Source organism: Oryx dammah, unplaced genomic scaffold (assembly GCF_014754425.2).
Source record: "Oryx dammah isolate SB20612 unplaced genomic scaffold, SCBI_Odam_1.1 HiC_scaffold_10, whole genome shotgun sequence".
In the NCBI taxonomy this organism is placed as follows: Eukaryota; Metazoa; Chordata; class Mammalia; order Artiodactyla; family Bovidae; genus Oryx; species Oryx dammah.
The window spans coordinates 36,163,880-36,187,291 of NW_024070194.1; the positions used below are offsets into that span (position 1 = coordinate 36,163,880).

The following is a 23,412-nucleotide window of genomic DNA, read 5'->3' on the forward strand; positions in this document are numbered from 1 at the left end:
TTCCATCACTATCCTTGTTTTAAAGGTGAAGAAAATGAAATATTAGGTCTTTTGTTGTCTTGAATTTGTGTAAAGAAAACTTGACACCAGAGGATTTTACTCTTTGGGATCTTGCTTTTCAGATGGCATTGAAAGGCTCTCTGAACACTTGACTATGAAATAAGAATGAACCATTCAAGGAAAGACAAAAGAACTGAAAGCAAGAGATTCTGTCCTATGTGTTCTCCATATCCGTGGGGTTTCTTAGCTATTCATTTTAATGTACTTACTTATTTTATTAAAAACTTTGCTTTTCTGGTGTCCATTAAAACTCTTTGAATTTCCTGTAGTAAATTCTGGCTAATCTGATATTAGCTACAAGAGACTCATTTTGGAATTTGCTCAAAGAGATATTTTTGCTGAAAAGACCAGAAGGTTAGTGCCCCAAATCATCAATCATAAGTGCATAGGATGATGTTGGAACTCATGTCCAGTACTTTCTTAGTATGGACTTCAGTATCATTAAGATTCTTCAATTTGGGAGGCTGAGGGACTCGAACTTCATAATGAGGGTGTTTCTTTTTTTAAGTTTTAACCTTTTTTGATTTATGAACCATGCAGATTCTCTCTCTTTCTCTCTCTCTTTAACACCAGAAACATTTTGTATTGGGATATAGCCAATTAACAATGTTGTGATAGTTTCAGGTAAACAGTGAAGGAACTCAGCCATATGTATACATATATCCATTCTCTCCCAAATCCCCCTTCTGTCCAGACTGGCACATAAGATTGAGCAGAGTTCCATGTGCTATACAGGAAGTTTTTGTTGGTTATCTGTTTTAAATATAGCAGTATGTACATGACCTTCCCAAAGTCCTTAACTATCCCTTCCCCCTGGCAACCGTGAGTTTGTTTTCTAAGTCTGTGAGTCTCCTTCTGTTTTGTGAGTAAGTTCATTTGTATCATTTTAGATTCCACACATAGGGGGTGTCATATGATATTTCTTCTTCTCTGTGTGACTTAACTTCACTCAGTATACACTCTCTAGGTGCATCCGTGTTGCTGGAAACGGCCTCATTTCATTCTTTTAATGGCCGAGTAATATTCCATTGTATATACATACCACATCTTCTTTATCCACTCATCTGTCAGGTGACATTTAGGTTGCTTCCCTGTCTTGACCGTTGTCAACAGTGCTTCACTGAACAGTGCCGTGCATGTGTCTTTTCAGGCTGTGTTTTTCTCTGGTTGTATGCCCAGAAGTGGAACTGCAGGGTCATATGGTAGCTCATAGTTTCAGTTTTTTAAGGAACCTCCATACTGTTCTCTGTAGTGGCTGTATTTTACATTCCCACCAACAGCACAGAAGGATTCCCTTCTCTCCACACCCTCTCCAGCATTTGTTGTTTGTGGACTTTTTGATGATAGCCATTCTGGCCTGTGTGAGGTGATATCTTATTGTAGTTTTGATTTGCATTCTCTAATAACTGGCAGTTTTGAACATCTTTTCATGTGCCTGTTGGCCATCTGTATGTCATCTTTAGAGAAATGTCTATTCAGGTCTTCTGCCCATTTTTGAGTGGGTTGTTTGTTTTGATGCTATTAAATGTCATAAAGAAAGAAAGTAAGTGAAGTCGCTCAGTCGTGTCTGACTCTTTGCAACCCCATGGACTGTAGCCTACTAGGCTACTCCATCCCTAGGATTTTCCAGGCAAGAATACTGAAGTGGGTTGCCATTAAATGTCATAAGCTGTTTGAAAATTTTGGAGATTAATCCCTTATCAGTCCCATTATTTGCAAATATTTTCTCCCAATCTGTGGGTTATCTTTTTGTTTTGTTTATTATTTCCTTTGCTGTGTAAAAGCTTTTGAGTTTAAGTAGGTCCAGTTTGTTTATTTTTGTTTTTGTTTCTGTTATTCTGGGAGGTGAGTTAAAAACATTGCTGTGATTTATGTCAGAGTGTGTTCTGCCTATGTTTTCCTCTAAGAGTTTATAGTGTCCAGCCTAACATTTAGATCTTAATCCACTTTAAGTTTATTTTTGTGTATGGGGTCAAAGAATGATCTAATATTTTTTACATGTGGTTTTCCATTTTTACTAGCATCATTTATTGAAGAGACTGTCATTCCCACATTGTGTAGTCTTGCTTCTTTTGTCATAGATTAATTGACTATAATAGGTGCAGGGGCTTATTTCTGGTTTTTTTATCCTGTTCTATTGATCTATATTCCTATTTTTGTGCCAGAACCATACTGTCTGGTTGATTGTGGCTTTGTAATATAGTCTAAAGTCAGGGAGCCTGATTCCTCCAGCTCTGTTTTTCTTTTTCAAGATTGCTTTAGCTATTCATGATCTTTTGTATCTCCATACAAATCTTGAAATTTTTTGTTCTAATACTGTGAAAAATGCCATTGGTAATTTCATAGGGATTGCATTGAATCTATAGATTGCCTTGGGTAGTATAGTTATTTTGACAATATTAGTTCTTTCAGTCCATGAACATGGTATGTCTTTCCATCTGTTTGTCATCCAATTTCTTTCATCCGTGTCTTACAGTTTCGGGAGTACAGGTCTTTTGTCCCTTAGGTAGGTTTATTCTTAGGTATTTTGTTCTTTTTGATGTAACAGTAAATGGAATTGCTTCTTGTAATTCTCTTTCTAATCTTTCATTGTTAGTATATAGAAGTGCAACAGACTTTTGTGTATTAATTTTGTAACCTGCAAATTTACCGAATTCATTGATGAGTTCTAGTAATTTTCTGGTAGCATCTTTAGGATCTTCTATGTATAATATGTCATCTGTAAACAGTGACAGTTTAACGTTTTATTGTCCAATTTGGATTCCCTTTACTTCTTTTTCTTCTCTGATTGCTGTAGCTAGGACTTCCAAAACTATATTGATTAAAAGTGGTGAGAGTGGACATCCTTGTCTGTTCCTGATCTTAGAGGGAATGCTTTCAGCTTTTCACCATTAAGTATGATGTTAGCTGTAGGTTTGTCATATATGACCTTTATTATGTTGAGGTATGTACCCTCTGTGCCCACTTTCTGGAGAGTTTTTATTATAAATGGGCACTGGATTTTGTCTAAAGCCTTTTCTGCATCTATTTAGATGATTATATGTTTTTTATTCAATTTAATTGATTTACAGGTATTGAAAATCCTTGCATCCCTGGGATGAATCCCACTTGATCATGGTGTATGATCTTTTTAATGTGTTGTTGGATATGGATTGCTGGTATTTGCTTTGCATCTATGTTCATCAGTGATACTGGTCTCTAGTTTTCTTTTTTTTTTGTCATATCTTTGTCTGCTTTTAAATGAGTTGGGAAGTATTCCTTCCTCTGTGGCTTTTTGGAACAGTTTCAGAAGGATAGATGTTTTAACTGTTCTCTTAAATGTTTGATAAAATTAGCCTGTGAAGCTGTTGGGTCCTGGATTTATGTTTTTTGGGAGGTTTTTAATCATGGTTTCAGTTTCAGTGCTTGTGACTGGTCTGTTCATATTTTCTGTTTCTTCCTGTTTCAGTCTAGGGGAACTGTACGTTTCCAAGAATTTGTCTATTTCTTCCAGGTTGTCCATTTTATTGGCATACAGTTGTTCATAGTAGTCTCTTTTCATTTCTAATTTACTGATTTAAGTTCTCTCCATTTGTTGTTGTTGTTGTTGTTTTGATGAATCTGGCTAAAGGTTTATCAATCTTGTTTATCCTTTCAAAGAACCAGCTTTTAGTTTCATTGATCTTTGTGATTGTTTTCTTTGTTTATTTCATTTATTTCTGCTCTGACTTTTATGATTTCCTTCCTTCTGCTAACTTTTAAGTTTTGTTTGTTTTTCTTTATCTAGTTGTTTTAGGTGTAAGGTAGGTGGTTTATCTGAGATTTTTCTTATTTCTTGAAGTAAGATTGTATTGTAACTACTTTTGCTGCATCCAGTACGTTTTGAGCTTTTGTGCTTTCATTTTCATTTGTCTCTAGGTATTTTTTAAATTTCTTTTGATTTCTTCAGCGAACCAGTGGTTGTTTAGTAGCATGTTGTTTAGCTGCCATGTGTTTGTGTTTCTTAGAGGTTTTTTCCTTGTAGTTTATTTCTCATCTCATAGCACTGTGATCAGAAAAGCAGCTTGACATGATTTCGATTTCCTTAAATTTGCCAAGGCTTGCCTTGTAGCCCAGCATGTGGTCAATCCTGGAGAACGTTCTGTGTGCACTTGAGAAAAATGTGAAGTCTGCTGCTTTTGGATGGGATTCTTTATAAATAACAATTAAGTCTAAGTCGTCTAAAATATCCTAGGTAGCAAGAATACACAGAAGAACTATAGGAAGAAAATCTTAATGACCCAGATAATCACGATGGTGTGATCACTCACCTAGAGCTAGACATCCTGGAGTGTGAAGTCAAGTGGGCCTTAGGAACCATCACTACAAAGAAAGCTAGTGGAGGTGATGGAGTTCCAGCTGAGCTATTTCAAATCCTAAAAGATGATGCTGTGAAAGTGTTGTACTCAATATGCCAGCAAATTTGGAAAACTCAGTAGTAGCCACAGGATTGGAAAAGGTCAGTTTTCATTCCAATCTCAATGAAAGGCAATGCCAAAGAATGTTCAAACTGCCACACAATTCACTCATTTCACAGGCTAGCAAAGTAATGCTGAAAATTCTCCAAGCTTGACTTCAACAGTATGTGAACCGAGAACTTCAAGATGTTCAAGCTGGATTTAGAAAAGGCAGAGGAACCAGAGATCAAATTGCCAACATCTGTTGGGTCATAGAAAAAGCAAGAGAATTCTAGGAGAACATCTGCTTCTTCTTCATTGACTACGCTAAAGCCTTTGACTGTGTGGATCACAACAACTTGTGAAAAATTCTGAAAGAGATGGGAATACCAGACCACCTTACCTGTCTCCTGGGAAACCTGTATGCAGGTCAGGAAGCAACAGTTAGAACAGACATGGAACAATGGACTGGTTCAAAATTGGGAAAGGAGTATATCAAGGCCATATACTGTCACCTTGCTTATTTAACTTCTGTGCAGCGTGCATCATGTGAAATGCTGGGCTGGATGAAGCACAAGCTGGAATCAAGATTGCAGGGAGAAATATCAATTACCTCAGATATGCAGATGACACCACCCTTACGGCAGAAAGTGAAGAGGAGCTAAAGAGCCTCTTAATGAAAATGAAAGAGGAGAGTGAAAAAGCTAGCTTAAAACTCAACATTGAAAAAGTGAAGATCGTGGCATCTGGTCCCATCACTTCATGGCAAATACATAGGGAAACAATGGAAACAGTGACAGATTTTATTTTCTTGAGCTCCAGAATCACTGCTGATGGTGACTGCAGCCATGAAATGAAAAGACGCTTGCTCCTTGGAAGGAAAGCCATGACAGAGCTAGACAGCATATTAAAAAGCAGAGACATCACTTTGCCACCAAAGATCCGTATAGTCAAGGCTATGGTTTTTCCAGCAGTCATGTATGGATATGAGAGCTGGACCAATAAGAAGGCTGAGCACCAAAAGTTGATGTTTTTGAACTGTGGTGTTGGAGAAGACTCTTGAGAGTCCCTTGGACTGCAAGGAGATCAAACCAGTCAGTCGTAAAGGAAATCAGTCCTGAATATTCATTGGAAGGACTGACGCTGAAGCTGAAGCTCCAGTGCTTTGGCCACCTGATGCGAAGAGCTGACTCATTAGAAAAAACCCTGATGCTGGGGAAGAATGAAGGCAGGAGAAGAAGGGGATGACAGAGGATGAAATGGTTGTATGGCCTCATCAACTCAGTGGATGTGAGTTTGTGCAAGCTCCGGAGATAGTGAAGGACAAGGAAATCTCATGTGCTGCAGTTCATGGGGTTGAAAGAGTCAGACATGACTGAGTGACTGAACAACAGCAACAAAGGCCTGCATTTCCTTACTGATTTTCTGCCTGAATGATCAGTCCATCCTTGAAAGTGGGATATGAAAGTCTTCCACTAGTAATTTTGTTACTGTCGATTTCTCCCTTTATATTTGTTTGTATTTATCTTACATACTGAGGTGCTTCTGTGTTGGGTGCATATATATTTATAATTGCTATATCTTCTTCTTGGATTGAACTCTTGATCATTATGTAGTGTCCTTCTTTGTCTCTTATAACAGTCTTTGTTTTAAAGTTTATTTTGTCTGATATGAGTATTGCTACTCCAGCTTTCTTATGATTTCCATTTGCATGAAATACCTTCTCCCATCCCCTTATTTTCAGTTTGTAAGTGTCCCTAGGTATGAAGTGGGTCTCTTATAGACAATATATATTTGGGTCTTGTTTTTGTGTCCACTCAGCCAGTTTATGTTTTGGTTGGTGCATTTAATTCATTTACATTTAAGGTAGTTATTGATATGTATGATCCTACTCCTATTTTGTTGTTTGGGATCTATTTTTTATAGATCAGTTCCTTCTCTTGTGTTTCCTGCCTAGAGAAGTTCCTTTAGCATTTGTTATAAAACTGATTTAGTGGTGCTGAATTCTCTTAATTTTGCTTGTCTGGAAAGCTTTTGATTTCAGTATCAAATCTGAAAGAGTCTAGTTGGGTAGGGTATTCTTGGTTGTAGGTTCTTCCTTTTTATCATTTGAAATATATTATGCCATTCCCTTCTGGCTTGAAGAGTTTCTGTTGAGAAATCGGCTGATAACCTTATAGGTTTTCCCTTGTATGTTGTCTTTTTTCCCTTGTTTCTTTTAATGATTTATCTTTAATTTTTGTCAGTTTGATTACCCTGTGTTTTGGTTTGTTCCTCCTTGGGTTTATCCTGCCTGGGACTCTGTGCTTCCTGGACATGATTGACTATTTCCTTTCCCATGTGGGGGATGTTTTCACCTGTTATCTCTTCAGATATTTTCTTGGGTCCTTTCTCTCTCTTTTCTCCTTCTGGGACCCATATAATGTGAATATTGGTGTGTTTAATGTTGTCCCAGAGGTCTGTTAGGCTGTCTTCATTTCTTTTCATTCTTTTTCCTATATTCCATTTTGCAGCATTGATTTCTACCATTCTATCTTCCAGGTCACTTATCCATTCTTCTGCTTCAGTTATTCTGTGCTTGATTCTGTCTAGTGTATTGTTCATCTCTGTTTGCTTGTTCTTTAGTTCTTCTAGGTCCTTGGTAAACATTTCTTGCATCACCTTAGTCTTCACCTCCAATCTTTTTCAGAGATCCTGAATCATCTTCACTGTCATTATTCTGAATTCTTTTTCTGGGAGGTTGCCTATCTCCAGTTCATTTAGTTGTATTTCTGGGTATTTATCTTGTTTCTTCATCTGGTACATAATCCTATTTCATTTTGGGTAGTTTGTGGTATTAGTTCTAGAGGCTGATGGGATTGTAGTTCTTATTTCTTCTGTCTGCCTTCTGGTGGATGAGAATAAGAAGCTTGTATAACCAGTCCATTCTGAAGGAGATCAGCCCTGGGATTTCCTTGGAGGGAATGATGCTGAAACTGAAACTCCAGTACTTTGGCCACCTCATAAGAAGAGTTGACTCATTGGAAAAGACTCTGATGCTGGGAGGGATTGGGGGCAGGAGGAGAAGGGGACGACAGAGGATGAGATGGCTGAATGGCATCACTGACTCGATGGACGTGAGTCTGCGTGAACTCCGGGAGTTGGTGATGGAAAGGGAGGCCTGGTGTGCTGCGATTCATGGGGTTGCAAAGTCGGACACAACTGAACTGAACTGAACTGAACTGATAAGCTTCCTGATGGGAGGGACAGGCTGTGGGGGAAACTGGATCTTGGTCTGGTGGGCAGGGCTGTGCTCAGTAAAACTTGAATACAATTGTCTGCTGATGGGTGGGGCTATGCTCCCCTCCCTGTTAGTTGTTTGGCCTGAGGTGACCCAGTCCTGGAGTCTGTAGGTTTCTGTAGTAGGACTGTCGGTGACCTCCAAGAGGGCGTAGAGTGTCCATGTCTCCATGGCAGGCCACTGCCAGCCCATGCCTCTACAGGAGACCCTCAAACACCCACAGGTAGGTCTGACTCAGTCTTCTGTGGAGTCACTCCTCCTTTCCTTTGGGACCTGGTGTGCACAATATTTTGTTTGTGCCCTCCAAGAATCTCTTGTTTCCCCAGTCCCATGGGAGCTCTGCGATTCATGGGGTCGCAAAGAGTCGGACACGACTGAGCGACTGAACTGAACTGAACTGATGGGAGCTCTGTAATCAAATCCCACTGGCCTTCAAAGTCAGATTCCCTGGGGATTCCTAGTCCCTTGGCCAGATCCCCAGGCTGGGGAGCCTGATGTGGGGCCTAGAACCTTCACAACAGTGGGGAGCTTCTTTGGTATAATTGTTCTCCAATTTGTGAGTCGCCCACCTGGCAGGTATAGGATTTGATTTTATCATAATTTTTCCCTCGTACCATTTCGTTTTGGCTTCTCCTTTGTCCTTGGATGCTGGGTGTCTTTTTTAGTGGGTTCCAGTGTCTTCTGTCGATGGTTGTTAATAGCTAGTTGTGATTTTGGTGCTCATATGTAGAATGAGTGGGAATTTACTGCTGGTCTTGGACAGTCTCCTGGAGAGGTGGAGGTGGCTGCGATGCATGCTGGGGAGTGCCTTCTACCTTGTGAAGCCGGTGAGGGTGGATGCCATTGTGGAGGCTCCTCCCCCTCACTTCCTGACTTTCTTTACCTTTTAGTACCGTTGTTCTTGAGCATACTTGTTTAATATAAACAGCCCAAAATTGTATTAAAAAGTTTAAAATGTGCTGCCTCCATTCTTGGTCTGCCAAGCATAGTTGACAACTGGCAGTCTGATGTGTGTATTCCACATGCTTTTCCACTCATGAACACACATATCTGAGAGTGTTGTACTACAGACAGTGAGCTACTAGTCTCTACCCCACCTACATAACGTATATACCTCACTAGGTTACTAAATGTATGTGGAATTTTTCTGTTTTTAAAAATTAATTTTAATATTTTGAATAGATAATCTCATGATTTAAAAAATCATTTGCTGTATATACACGTATTATTTCTGAACTGTTTGAAAGTAAGTTAGACATAATACTCCTTTTTCCCTAAATATTTCAGTGTGTATTTCTAAAAACAAGGACATTAGAATATTCACATTGATAAAACTATTATTGATAATAGATCTCATTAATTTTAATTTCAAAATAAAGCTTAATAATTTTCATTTATCTACCATGAACAGTAACAAGGTGGAAAGAAATGTCATTTTCAAATGACATTTCTTTCCTCCTTGGTGATTTTTCTTCTTTCCCTTTTCTTTCTTCTACTATCTGATTTTGGTCAGAAATATGACTTACACTTTCCATTATAATTGATTTATCAGCTTTAAGTATCATCCTTTATCTTCCAACTATATTAGATTACAATTTACTGCTTGCCTTTTTCTTTTTCCCCTCTCACATTTTGTTAATTGTAATGTCTGTATCTTTTTGGTGCACACGACTTTTATACATTCTGGCTACCTACTTCCTACTTTTAGTTTTATTCCTACAGCTAATTTGAGTCCAACCTTCTGCTGATTTTCACCAGTAATTTTTTAGTTGACTGAAGTTCATCCTCCAGGCTCTTGATATTAAAGTGTAGTCCATGCATCAGCTTTGTTGACAAGCTTATTAGAAATGTAGAGTTTCTGTCCCAACCAAAACCTGCTGAATCAGAATTTGCATTTTCATATGATTCCTGTGTGATTTGATATGTTCATTGAAGTTACAGAAATAACACTGAAGAACTGGATCATGGGAATAATTTTGGATGAGAATTGATCTATAGCATTTAGGCTTGAAGGAAAGTTTGGCTGGATGTAAAATCTTTAGGACATTGTTTAGATCCTGACTCAAATAAATCAGCTGTAACAAAATTTTGACATAGGATGAAAAAATTGTAATAAGCATTGGGTAATAGCTGATATGAAGAAATTGTAAATTTGATTAGTATGTAATGGTATTTCTGTTCTTTTTAGGGTCTTTATCTGCTGAAGAGACATACATGTGTTTCTGAGCAAATGTATGTCTTTTGAGGATTTGGTTTAAAATAATCCATCCCTTTACTCCAGTAAAGTTAGAATGAGATGGGGAATAGATTAAATAAGAATCTAGGGATAATAAATTTTGAAGCTGGAGCTGGAGATAGACATAGTGCAGGTGTTTCAAGTTCCTTCTACCACTGTATAGTTTTGAAAAATCATGTAATACAAGATTAAGGAAATAATTGAGTCATACCTTATTGTTTGTTCTTTTCTCATTTTCTGATATTGAATATGGCTTTGACGAACTCAGGCTGGTCTTTTTTTCCCCCTTGTAAATCAATATCTTGATCTTTTTGCTTTTTCTGTGGATTGTTTATCTTTTATATTCAGTAACTTTACTGACTATCATATAATAATAATCATAAGTTTGGAAGCCGGCCTTCTGTGTCAGCTTTTCCTGGCACTTTCAGTGTTTAGCTTCAAGTCTCCTGTTACTTCAGCAATGTTGTCTTGAATTATATCTTTATTTTTTGTTCTAGTTTCTTCTTTTGGTTTTCTTACTTGGGGGCTCCATTTGTGTCTGTTTTGGACCTACTTTGTCTGCCCTCTCGATCACTTCTCTCTAATCTTTTTTTCTCATACTTTTTTCATGTGGTCTTGCCCTCTTGTGCTCCTACCATTTTGATTTTTCTTTTTTTTCCCCTTCTGTCCAAATTCTTAAAACTCATGTTTTATTTCCCCTTTGTCCTTAAATTTCTTGACATATTAGATTCTTTTGTTAAGTTTTCAAAGATAGCTGAATCTTTTTAAATTAATTTATTGAGAACTTGGTGTACTTTTCTAATTTGCAAGCATATCCTTTAGTTCTTAGAAATTTTCTTATTTCTTTGATTCCTGTGTTCTGTTTTCTTCCATAAAAATTGTTCTTAACCTACATTTGTCTTTTTGTTATTTGGGCCTCTCAACCCGTTTGTTGAATTTTTTTTCCTATCCTGTTTTTAGTTCCTAAGATCTGTTTTACTCTTTTTTTTTTTTTTTTTTAATTTACTGATTAGAGATTTGAAAATGACATTTCTTTCCTCCCAGGTTCAAAATACTTTTGTGAAGAGACAGGTTTCTCCCCCGCCAATGTGTTTTCTTTCTACTACATGGACCTATTTCCTCTATTTGGCTCTTATTTTTGGAGGAATGTGAAGCAATAAAAAATGTGATTGTAGAATCATTGTGTGTGGGTAAAGTTTTCTGTTCAGCCTTTCCGCTGAATAGGGAAAGCTATCTTGTCACTGTAGGGTCTGTAGATGGTAGTGTTTTATCTCTGAGGCTGATCAGATCATCTGAAGAGGAGTCCTCTAGTCTTTTCCTATAGCTTCTGGTATTCTGCAAACAGATAAGGATCTCACTGTTCATGCTTGTGGGTTAAAACCACACATAGTATTCCTCAGTCTGAGGTATTTCTGATTTGTATTCTTCAAATAATACATTTTTGTGTCCTGAAGGGTGAGGATAGCAGTTGGCAGGCAGCAGGGTGTCTGATTGGTTTGCAGAATTAAATCCCATATTTTTCCCATCCGTATTCTGTCTTCAAGCATAGAACATTTCTCAGCTTCTGTTGGTCAGCCAGCTCACTTCTTTATACCTTCCCCCTCCAGCACCTATGTTGTAGAGTCTTTCCCTCTCCCAGATGGGTCACAGCTCATACAGATGCTCTGCATATTCCAGAAATAATGGGGTATAGTCAGTTAACAATGTTACGATAGGGTGAATAGTGAAGGGACTCAGCCACACACATACGTGTGTCCATTCTCCCCCAAACTCCCCTCCCATTCAGGCTGCCGTATAACACTGAGCAGAGTTCCATGTGCAGTACAGTAGGCCCTTATTGGTTATCCACTTTAAATATAGGGTTTGTATATGTCCACCCCAAGCTCCCTAACTTTCCCTCCTTCCATCTTCCCCCGATCCTCACCCCCTCACCCTCACCGTAAGTCTGAGTCTCTTTTCTGTTTTGTTAGTGAGTTCATTTCTTTGATTTCTTTTTAGATTCCACATAGGAGGGATGTCATCCAATATTTCTCCTACTCTGTCTGACTTAATGTAATCATCTTTCAAAGAAACTTCTCTGTTGGAGGTTTTTGTTTTTGCAGTTTTAAAATGGCTCATATTGTTCACGCTGTGATAACAGAATGTGGTACCATGGTCCTCAGTGACCATTCTGCTTCTGTCTCAGGGAGGAGCAGTGTAGCATTTGTCTGACAGGGTTCACTGATCCCCTTGACCACACAATTTCCTGCTTTTTCTTGATATCATCAGTGGACATTTACATTAGTTCCATTACTGAGTTGTAGAACCACCCTCATTACTAAGAAAAATCGTGTGTATACAGTGTATATATATATGTTTGTGTTCACATCTTAATCTTAGCCTTCCAGGTTATAAAGAGGACAGATTCAGTCCTTTCAGTTCTGTTCATGTGTTTTGTAGGTAAAACTAGCCATTTGGGAATCATTCGAGTAATAATGCTTAAAAGATTGTTGTAACAGATTATACTAATCTAGTAAGTGTAGTGTTACTGTCCTGTTTTCAGACATTTCTTTTTGTTACTTTGTGAGCAGTAACACTCCCACCTGTAGGCCCTATGATAGTGTTGAGTTGTCCTTTGTGTAGTGAGTCCAGTGTCCATTGTTGCATCGTTCAGAGATATCCAAGACTGGTTTGAAGTGAAGTGATGTGAAGTCACTCAGTCGTGTCCGACTCTTTGCGACCCCATAGACTGGGGCCTACCAGGCTCCTCTGTCCATGGGATTTTCTAGGCAGTAGTACTGGAGTGGATTGCCATTTCCTTCTCCAGGGGATCTTCCCAACCCAGGGCCCAAACCCGGGTCTCCCGCATTGTAGACAGACGCTTTACCGTCTGAGCCACCAGGGAAGTCCAAGAGTGGTTTAGGAGTCCCAAATCAGGTTCAGTGATTGGCTTGGATGACTCACACTGACTCAGTGGACATGAATTTGAGCAAACTCAGGGATATAGTGAAGTCCATGGGGTCGAAAAGAGTTGGACATGACTTAGTGACTGAATAAGACCGACTCATAGAATTCAGAAAAGCTTCTGGTTATAGCTTATTTGAGGAAAAGGGTTCAGATTAAAATCAATTAAAAAACCATGTAGGGCAGGGTATAGGAGACACTGAGCGAGCTTTCAGTTGTCTTCTTCCTAATGGAGTCATGTGGGCAGTGCTTAACTTCCCCCAAAGCAATGTGTGAGGACACTCAAGAAGTGTTGCCAGACCCTCTGGAGTCAAACTGATACCATGTGACCCAAGGCCCCCATCATCAATTGCACTGTTAGAATAATCTGTGAAGGGCGGCTCAGGGATTCAGGTAAAGAAATACACTCTTAAGAGGAAGGATATTCCAAAAACATTAAAGTATCTTCCAGGTGTCAGGTAAGGACCAAACTTTTCTTTCAAATGTGCAGGGTTTGAACAGCCCAGACCTGCTGCGTTAATCCTTTACTGCATATCACTGCATATCATGGCTTCCCTGGTAGCTCAATAGTAAAGAATCTGCCTGCAATGCAAGAGACCCGGGTTCGATCCCTGGGTTGGGCAGATCCTCTGGAGAAGGTAATGGCAACCCACTCCAGTATTCTTGCCTGGCGAATCCCCATGGACAGAGGATTCTGGCGGGCTATAGTCCATGGGGTCACAAAGAGTCGGACATGACTGAGCGGCTAAGCACACACACAACTGCGTATCAAGTTCCTCCCCATGTGTACCTTCTCTGCTGCCCCTATGAACAAGTTTTGAAAGACACATATAATATGTGTAAACCCATTTAATAATGCAGACCTACCAATATCCGTTGTTTGAATGGAAGAAAACTTCTTTCAGAAAGGTCATACTCAGTTCACATTTGGATTAGATCAAATGTCTGTTTACTTTTGATATTTACCTTTAGGACTTCCCTGGTGACTTAGACGGCGAAGTGTCTGCGTACAATGCGGGAGACCCGGGTCCAATCCCTGGGTCGGGAAGATCTCCTGGAGAAGGAAATGGCGACCCACTCCAGTATTCTTGCCTGGGAAATCCCATGGACAGAGAAGCCTGTTAGGCTACAGTCCACGGGGTCGCAAAGAGTTGGACACGACTGAGCAACTTCACTTCACTTTAGGCTTTAGAAAGTGATGCTGAATTGTGTCACTAATACAACACTCTTTGTTCAAGAGTATTTGGCCAGTGTATGTTCAAATTCCAGTGTATGAAAAATGGAGTGATAAACAAGGAGTCAGCATCTTTCTCAGAATCTTTCTGTGGATCAAATCCATTGGAAAGTGGAACAGATTGAGCTAGATGTGACCAAGGTTTATCTTTATCTTTTTTGTGGCACATCTTGTAATTTTGTTTCCTCTTAGGCGCTTTATTATTAAAAAACTTACAAAAAAAAAAAAAGGCACATCTTGGATTCCAAGAAATTGTTTGTATGGTTTTAGAAACAGGGTAACATTGAGGGTATATAGGGGAATCCCCCAAGTTTTCAGTTTGGCTCAGATACTGGATGAGTTCAGAAGTGACACTGAAGCTGATCAGACATGTCTGGAGTATAACCTGTGGTCTCTGTAAAGATTCTGGTTTATAAAGCATACAACACAACATTTTAAAAAATCTTCAGTAATGGGGGTTGGTGGGGTTATCCTCAACTATAAATACATTTTTAGTCTTTTTTTTTTTTTTTAGCATCTTTAAATTTTTTTTCTTTTTTAAAAATTTATTTTTAATTGAAGGATAATTGTTTTGCAGAATTGTATTGGTTTCTTTGAATCATAGAATCTGTATACCTTTGCTCTTTTCACAAACATTTGTGTCTGAGCAGAAGTGTTTTAAAAGAAGGGTATTTCCTGGGACTTTCTTAGTGGCCCAGTGGTTAAGAATCTGCCAGCCAGTGAAGAGGACATGGGTTTGATCCCTGGTCCAGGAAGATCCCACATGCTGTGGAGCAGCTAAGCCCATGTGCTGCAACTGCTGAGCCCATGCACTGCAGTTACTGAAACCCGCATGCTCTAGACCCCGTGCTCTGTGAAAAGAGAAGCCACTGCAATGTGAAGCCTGTGCAACGCAACCTGAAAGTAGCCCCCACTTGCTGCACCTAGAGAAAGCCCACGTATAGCAACAAAGACCCAGCACAGCCAAAAATAAAATTTAAAAATAAATAAAAGAAGGGTGTTTAGGTACAAAAATCTTTTTCCTTTCAGGGATGGGTTGGGATAGGAGGGGCAGATTAGTGCTGTTGAAAGTAGTTAGCATTTTATAGTATTTCTTAATTCAGGTTACCACCCAAGGATGGTCTCACTCATGCCATGGTATTACTTTGTGGTCTCAACCTTGGGAGCATCTCTCTCTATGCAGGAGGTACCCAGGTTTGGGGAGAAGCTCTGAGTAAGCTGGTTGCTCTTGGGGATGAGTTGATGGCAAGTGATACTGAGCCCCTAAATCCTGAGAACAGACTGTCCCACTAAGTGTGCTTGACATTGTGTCAAAGGTAATAAAGGCTTAATTTTACATTAGCGTGACAGCCACTTTATAAAATTGTTTTTCAGTAACAGCCTATGCTGAGTTAACCTTAGACCTTGCTTTTATTTATTTATTTATTTATTAGACCTTGCTTTTATTAAACAACTTCTTTTCTCCCTTGCTCACAGAGCTCCCTTGCTGAGACCTTGGATAGCACTGGCAGTCTAGACCCCCAGAGATCAGATATGATTTATACCATAGAAGATGTTCCACCCTGGTACCTGTGCATATTTCTGGGGTTGCAGGTAAGATGATTCCTTTGGAATGTAACCACCAGCAGATGCTTGAATTGTCTGTCTAGATTATTTAAAATACAATTTTTATTTTTTACTTATTGACAGCTTTAAATTACTCTTTTAAGGATGATGAATGGTAATTGTTAATATGAATTTCAAAACAGTGAAAGGAAGAAAACAGGAGGATTAGGTTAACCATGGTAGGAAAAAAAGAAAATATTCAGGAAATAAGCAAGAGAAATGACATGGAAGGAAGGGGAAAAGTTCATAGATGTATGGAAAGGGGGAGAAGAGGGAAGAGAACGTAGAGAAATAGAAATAAGAAGGATTAGTGTTGATCTCTCATTCCTAGTTAACCAATCCATAGTCACTGTCAACTGCCATGAAATATGGGTGACATTAAGAAGTGCCGTGTTGCCGTAAAAAGGAATGCATTTGAGTCAGTCCTGAGGAGGTAGATGAACCTAGAACCTATTATGCAGAGTGAAGTGAGTCAGAAAGAGAAAGATAAACATCGTATTCTAACACATATATATGGAATCTAGAAGAATGGTACTGAAGAATTTATTTACAGGGCAGCAATGAAGAAACAGACAGAGAATAGACTTACAGACATGGGGAGAGGGGAGGAGAGGGTGAGATGGATGGAAAGAGTAACGTCGAAACTTACATTACCGTATGTAAGATAGATAGCCAACGGGAATTTGCTGTATGGCTCAGGAAACTCAAACAGGGGCTCTGTATCAACCTAGAGGGGTGGGATGGGGCGGGAGATGGGAGGGAGGTTCAAAAGGGAGGGGATACATGTATACTTATGGCTGTTTCATGTTGGGGTTTGACAGAAAACAACAGAATTCTTTAAAGCAATTATCCTTCAGTAAAAAAGTAAATTTAAAAAAAAAAGAAGTGCTGTGTTTGTCAGGACATAAATGTGGAGGCTTCAGTCTTATTTTTAAAGGAAGGCAGGCTTCCCTTGGTAATGTGTGCTTGCAGTTTCCAGTGGGAGCAGAGCAAGGAGGCTGCCAAGGAGCGGGTGGGGGGGTGGGGCGAGAGGTGACCCAAGCTGGTTGTAGGACTTCTGCACCTTTGGCACCTGCTCCCCCCTCCCCCCAGCCACCACTCCCTTTTCCCACTTACGATCGAAGTGGGGCCTTAGGAGAAAGGGGATGATACGGAACGCTCTTTGCCCAGACACATAGTTCTGGTCTGTGTATGCCTTGGTTTTGAGGTCTCGCTTTGCATTCTTACTTTCTCAAGTTTGAATGGTCAGTTCATGCTAAGGAAATCAGTCTCATTACCCAGACAAGTTTATTCACTTGGAGGTGGACTGTGCCTGCTGACAGCTGATACTTCGGTTCAATTTCCAGGCCCTTCCCCAATCTTTCCTATTAAAACAGTTTGTAACCTGGACAGAAAGGCATTCTAATAAAGAAGTCGTAACCAAAGGACCTGACTGGTTGGGCACATAATTTCCCCAGGGCTGAATGTCTCAAATGAGGTTCAGGAAGCTCATTTTTTGAAATGCTTATAGATGTGTCTAGTAGAAGTCTTCCCTTTCAGATAAGATTGGGAAACCCTGTGTACATCATGCCCGTCTTGACAGTGCAGTCTTGTGAGCAGCTCTGGGAAGTCCTGATGGGAATGTTCTGTCCCCTTCCTGAAACACCTGTTAGTGTTACACAGTTGGTCATTGTGGGCTGCAAGCAGCGCATTTTGGCAAAAATGAGCAGAGATGGGGAACCATTAGGAAGAAAAGAGGAAATTTGCAGAACAGAAGTAAGAACTGAACAGGCAGGCCTCTGGGAGGAAGGGATGTGACCAGTGAGAGCTGGAATGTCCTGCCAGGGCTGTAGGGAATGGGGGAGGGGTCCTAAAGGAGGAGTGGGATCGGCTCTTTCTGGATGATTCCCACAGCTGCTGTGTGAGCTTCAGTTCAGTTCAGTCGCTCATTCGTGTCCCACTCTTTGCGACCCCATGAATCGCAGCACTCCAGGCCTCCCTCTCCATCACCAACTCCCGGAGTTCACTCAGACTCACATCCATCGAGTCAGTGATGCCATCCAGCCATCTCATCCACTGTCGTGCCCTTCTCCTCCTGCCCCCAATCCCTCCCAGCATCAGAGTCTTTTCCAGTAAGTCAACTCTTCACATGAGGTGGCCAAAGTACTGGAGTTTCAGCTTCAGCATCATTCCCTCCAAAGAAATCCCAGGGTTGATCTCCTTCAGAATGGACTGGTTGGATCTCCTTGCAGTCCAAGGGACTCTCAAGAGTCTTCTCCAACACCACAGTTCAAAAGCATCAATTCTTTAGCACTCAGCTTTCTTCACAGTCCAACTCTCACATTTATACATGACCACTGGAAAAGCCATAGCCTTGACTAGACAGACCTTTGTTGGCAAACTAATGTCTCTCCTTTTGAATATGCTATCTAGGTTGGTCATAACTTTCCTTCCAAGGAGTAAGCATCTTTTAATTTCATGGCTGCAGTCACCATCTGCAGTGATTTTGGAGCCCCCCAAAATAAAGTCTAACACTGTTTCCCCATCTATTTGCCACGAAGTGATAGGACCAGATGCCATGATCTTCGTTTTCTGAATGTTGAGCTTTAAGCCAACTTTTTCACTCTCCTCTTTCACTTTCATCAAGAGGCTTTTTAGTTCCTCTTCACTTTCTGCCATAAGGGTGGTGTCATCTACGTATCTGAGGTTACTGAGCTTAGCGCTTCCCTAATTACTGTTAAATAATGCCAGGTCATAGGAAAAGATGGAAAATCCCTTGTGCAGTGAAGCTTGTAACTCTAATCCCCAGACATAAAAGAATTTTTAAAAAAGGATGAATTATTCCAAAACATAATTGTAAAATTCTACATAAAATATTGGCAAATCAAAATCTAACATGACTGACTAGGGTTTGTTTCAAGAATGGTTCAGTGCCACACAATTCATGTTAACAGGTTAGAGGGGAAAGATCTATGGTTTTAGCAACTGGTGCTGAAAAGCAGTTAAAGAAACAAAAATTCTCAGTAAAAATTCTATAGATAAAACATTACTGGTATTTGTATTGCGTTTCCCTTGTGCTGGCCCGGATTCGTTCACGTAATAAGTAATAATATAGGTGAGTTAGAAGACGAGAAAGTGTAGTAGGAGAAATGCTAGGGAGAAAAAAACAATTTTGCATATGATGAGTGTGTACCTAAAAAAACAAGTTCCTGTGTGCTACTTTTTAAAAACAACAGGGGAGTGGGCAAAGTTAGGGTAAAATCAGACAAAATACAAAAAAAGATTAACTTCCCCCCTCTGTCTCACTGTCCCCACAGCATTATCTGACATGTTTTAGCGGCACCATTGCAGTGCCCTTTCTGCTGGCCGACGCCATGTGTGTGGGATATGACCAGTGGGCCACCAGCCAGCTCATTGGGACCATTTTCTTCTGCGTGGGAATCACAACTTTGCTGCAGACTACTTTTGGATGCAGGTGAGATTGGGGCACTAAATTGGGAATGCTGACATGCCCGTGAGGCATTGTGCACATTCACCTAGGGCTGCTTGGAAGGACTGACTGGAGTATGGGGAAGCGTGGCCTAGTGGCATTTGCCTTGCCTCTCCCCAGCCCTGTTGTGTTTCTTCTCTAGGTGGGTGACACCACTTCCTGACCAGTTGTGCAGGCTGGAACTCAGCTTCCATCCCACCAGCTGGCAGGGCAAGTGTTCTCTCTAGTACTCTGTCACTTCCCCCAGTTCCTGAAGTTCAGACCTGGACTGTGTTCTCCTAGGTTTCCAGTTGGTTTCCCTGCCTCCAAGGCTACTCTCCTCTGCCCCGGTCTGTGTGCCACCCTGGTGTCATTTTTTCAATGTTTGCATCTTCCTGGGTGCTAGGAGGCTACAGCCCTACTCCCTGTTTAAAAACTGGGATGTGCCCACCCTGTAGGCGTCTCCTTGTTCTCTGTCCCACCGCCCTTCCAGGTATGTCCCTGCGCCCTGCAGTCTCCTTCCGTGCACGCCCCAAGAGATGAGCTCCTCCTCAAGCCCGCTGTGCTGTCTTACCTGTGCTTGTGCTCCCCGGCAGCCTTCCAGTCTTGGCTTGTTCCTCTTCTCTCTGAAGCACCCTTGACTTCCCAATGCCTCCGTTGTTCTCTCTGAATTCCTACACATGCATCTTGTGTTTGTTCTTCTAATGTGACTCTTACTCCACTTTGTCCTTTTTTGTTTGTGTCTTTTCTTGCTGATTTGTGTTCCCTCAAAGTGCAAAGTGCACTTTGCATCCCCAGGCCCCAGCTTACATGGATATGGAGCTGGCATAGGAAGGAAAAGAACTGTCTTCTTTTACCTTCTCCTGCAGTCTTGCTTTGTCCCCTCCTGTCCCTTTCTTCCACCCTCTTCACATTCAGCCTTTTCCTTTATCCTAGGATGTTGCCCAAGGGGTGGAGCCTGTGGCCACAGGACTAACCTCAGGGCAAGGACAGCGGAGTAAACGTATAAGTTATGTCTTTCCCTGCTAGGGAAGTGGAAGCAAACACAGAGGCCCTGCTAGGGAAGTGGGAGCAAACTCAGAGAGCAACGAAGGCAGCCTGGTAATCATGGACTGTATTCAGTGAGTCAGAATCCTCAGAACAACCTTCACTTACAGGGAACAGGAGAATATGGGAAGGACAATGTTTGGGCATTTTGGTTGGCAGCTTAAGCAGTGTCCTCATAAGGAATATGACAGCTCCATAGCAGGTCTGATGACGGAGGGAATGCTGAAAGGGCTGGCCAGCTTCTGGGGTTCTCAAATCCCCAGCCCCTGCAGGAAAGCCACCATGCTGAGCATATCCCTTACCTCGGGAAGGAGGGTCGTCTTAGGGGACCCCTGAGGGAAAGGCAGCATGTGTTACTGACCTGTTAGGGGAAGGAGATATATTTGGACACTCCAGAGAGGACTTGATTAAATTTTTTAGTGCTCAGGTAGTTAAACTTGGCTGACAGTATCTTTCATTCTTTTGTTATAGCATTCAAGATTTTGTGTTTCAAAGCCAGGGTGGTTTAGAAAGTTTTTATTGGCTGACTCAAGGGCCTTACCTTGTATATGGGGAACTGGTTCTCTGGGGAAATACTTGTTTTCTAAACAGCTAGCTCATCAGAGAACTTGTAGCACAAATCATCTATAAATTTAGGCAGTGTCTCTAGTTGAAATTGTTGGTTGACTTGAAGAGGAAATGAAAGACGTGTTTACTGTCGTATGGCAGGTACCAGGTACAGCTCTGCCCTAGTCTCGTACCAGGAAGGCTATGCCTGACTCTACTTCCCTCTTTGTGCTAACACAATAGCACCTTTTTCTTGCCTGGGATCCTTGCCTCGAAGTTCCCATCTAGAAGGGAAAAAGTGAGAAGGCACTTAGTAGCTTGGTTTCCAACTCCTCAAAGCCACAAGCTGTTGTTGGTACATTTTTTTAAGTTTTGTCCAGCATATATTTGAGGGCCTGCTGTGTGAAGGCGAGCCCAGATGATGAGGTGTATGAGAGGCATTTCCCTCCCTACTTAATTGGTCACCACCTCTGAGGTTGTTTGTTTGCTGTATCCCATGTCCCCTGTTTGTTTGCAGTATCCCATCTCCCCCATCCCCTGCATCTCCCTGTCCTTCACCCTTTTCTGTTTAACTCTTCTTTTCCCAACTTCCCCTTGTTTCACTGTGCCTGAAGAGGCAGGCCTACCCCTTCCAGCTGAATCACCTCTCAGATTCTTGCCCCCAGGTCTCCTGTGGCCTTTGTAAAAGAAGAACAGAGATCTCAAGAATGGCCAAATACCACACTCCCCTAGTATTTCCAGCCGACCAAGGTTGACGCTCAGACCTCAGTAGAGTGGGGACCCACCCCTGGTACTCAGACACCCAGTACTTAGAACAGGTCAGGGTTGAGCATCCCTGAGTCTATTCCAGGGATGTCTATTCAGCAGAGTCAGAGCAGCAGCATTGCCAGTGTTGGTTAAAATCAAGTTGTTGACCATTGTAATGATAAAACTGTAATCCCATGGACAGTCAGAATTTACAGTTCCCAATAAAGCGTTAGCTCATGCCACATGGCAAATGATGGTTTCTTTGCCGTTCGCACATGGGGGAGTGAAATGAGTGCATAGGAGGAGTTAGAGAGACCTATGCAGTGTTATAACTCTGGACAGAAGACCTCTCCAGCTCCCAGTTTGCTTTTGTGAAAATAATAGGAGGCTCTTCCTAAGGTGTCCTGTGGATGACATTTGCCATCATTGTGTGTTTGTAGATTATTATATTATATGCTTCTTTCTAAAATACATTTGAAAAGTGACAAGAGTATGAATAACATGAAAAACCTTCTAATTCTGCTGCTTACTGACATAGACGCTCATCGTCCATTTTGAATTGTCATGTTTACAGACTTGTGCATTTACTTTCTGATCACAAGAGAATCAAACAAACAGATAAAGCAGTTGGGGCCATGGAAATACAAGGGTGGGACAGTGCAAAAGAAAGACTGACGTGGCCAAGAGTGGAATTTTTTCCCAGTATCACAGTCGTAAGGATTGCAGGTGGCCTCTGCATGTTTGTTGGTGTTTGCAGTTCACACTCACTTCCTTAGGTGGAGAGCTGCAGAAGAAAAAGGTTTTCATGTTTAGCTATCATGATTTCTAGGGCAGATTTTCAGACTTTTCTAACTGAGTGGTTTGCCATGTGTATCTGAGTTCTGTCTATTTCTTTGTATGTTTGCCTGACTCCCGTGTAGTACCCAGAACTCCCCTGCACTGAATGTGATGGGTATATGGGACCTAGAGACCAGTGATGACCCATGCCTCTGAGGGATAGGGCCTTTATTGTGAGGAAGCCAAAACCATAATTGCAGGTCTAGAGCAGGGGAAGGAAGTGTAACCATTTCCATTCTCTGGGCTCTGGCCAGATCATCCTTGCTCCACATTTCACATGGGTGTGCTGAAGAGTGGCGTGCTGTTTCTGGAAAGTTGTTTCACTGCATAAAAATAACCAACAGTGATACGGAAAAAGTGAGAGTGAAACAGAGGTGTGCCTTTACAAACCTGAACCGTGAGCTTGCAGTGCCAGCTTTAGGATACTATGTCAGAAATACTCCTTTGGGGGTCTGTTTTCCATGAGCCTGGCTGGCTAAGGCCACAGAAAATGTGTCTGATGCGGCACGTGCTGCAGACCCTCCCTCCTTCCCTGAGCGTCTCTCCTGTCATGAACGTGGTTTCCTTTCCTCCAGAGATCATGACTTGTTTTGGAATGGAGATCATGTGTCTCAGCCCCAGTTGTGTGACTTCTGTGGCTTCAGTGCTTCCCAGAGCCTCTGCCTGTTGGGGATGGGATGTTTCTGTTACAGCTGCTTCTTTCATCCCCTTCCTTCCATCCAGCCTTTTCCTTCTTCCTTCTTTCCTTTGACTTTGGTCCCCTGCACTTGGCTTTTAACAAGGTCTTTATTGCTCAGTGCCCTTGAGTAAGGTTTCAGCAGTTCTCATTCTGGTTGATTTCAATCCACCTACCCCTTGAGGTCTTTGTAGGAATTAGTGCAAAGCCTTTAAAATCCCATGAGCGGGGGCAAGAGTCAGAGTCCCCCAACCCAGGTGTTAACCAGCCCGCAGCAGCCATGCCTCCCTGGCTTTGGGGAGGACTCAGTCAACGCATCACTTTGGCTGCCATTGTCT

At 41.3% G+C, this 23,412-nt stretch overlaps 1 protein-coding gene across 3 annotated transcripts in view; it reads left to right on the forward strand.

The window, feature by feature from the left end:
- SLC23A2 (solute carrier family 23 member 2) overlaps positions 1-23,412 on the forward strand; it is a 137,557-nt gene that overhangs the window by 68,513 nt on the left and 45,632 nt on the right. For all 3 annotated transcript variants that reach the window (XM_040247906.1, XM_040247909.1, XM_040247908.1), the window contains exons 4-5: positions 15,645-15,761; positions 19,070-19,227. In XM_040247906.1, coding sequence (XP_040103840.1) covers positions 15,645-15,761; positions 19,070-19,227 — 275 coding nt within the window. The remainder of the gene's footprint in view (positions 1-15,644; positions 15,762-19,069; positions 19,228-23,412) is intronic.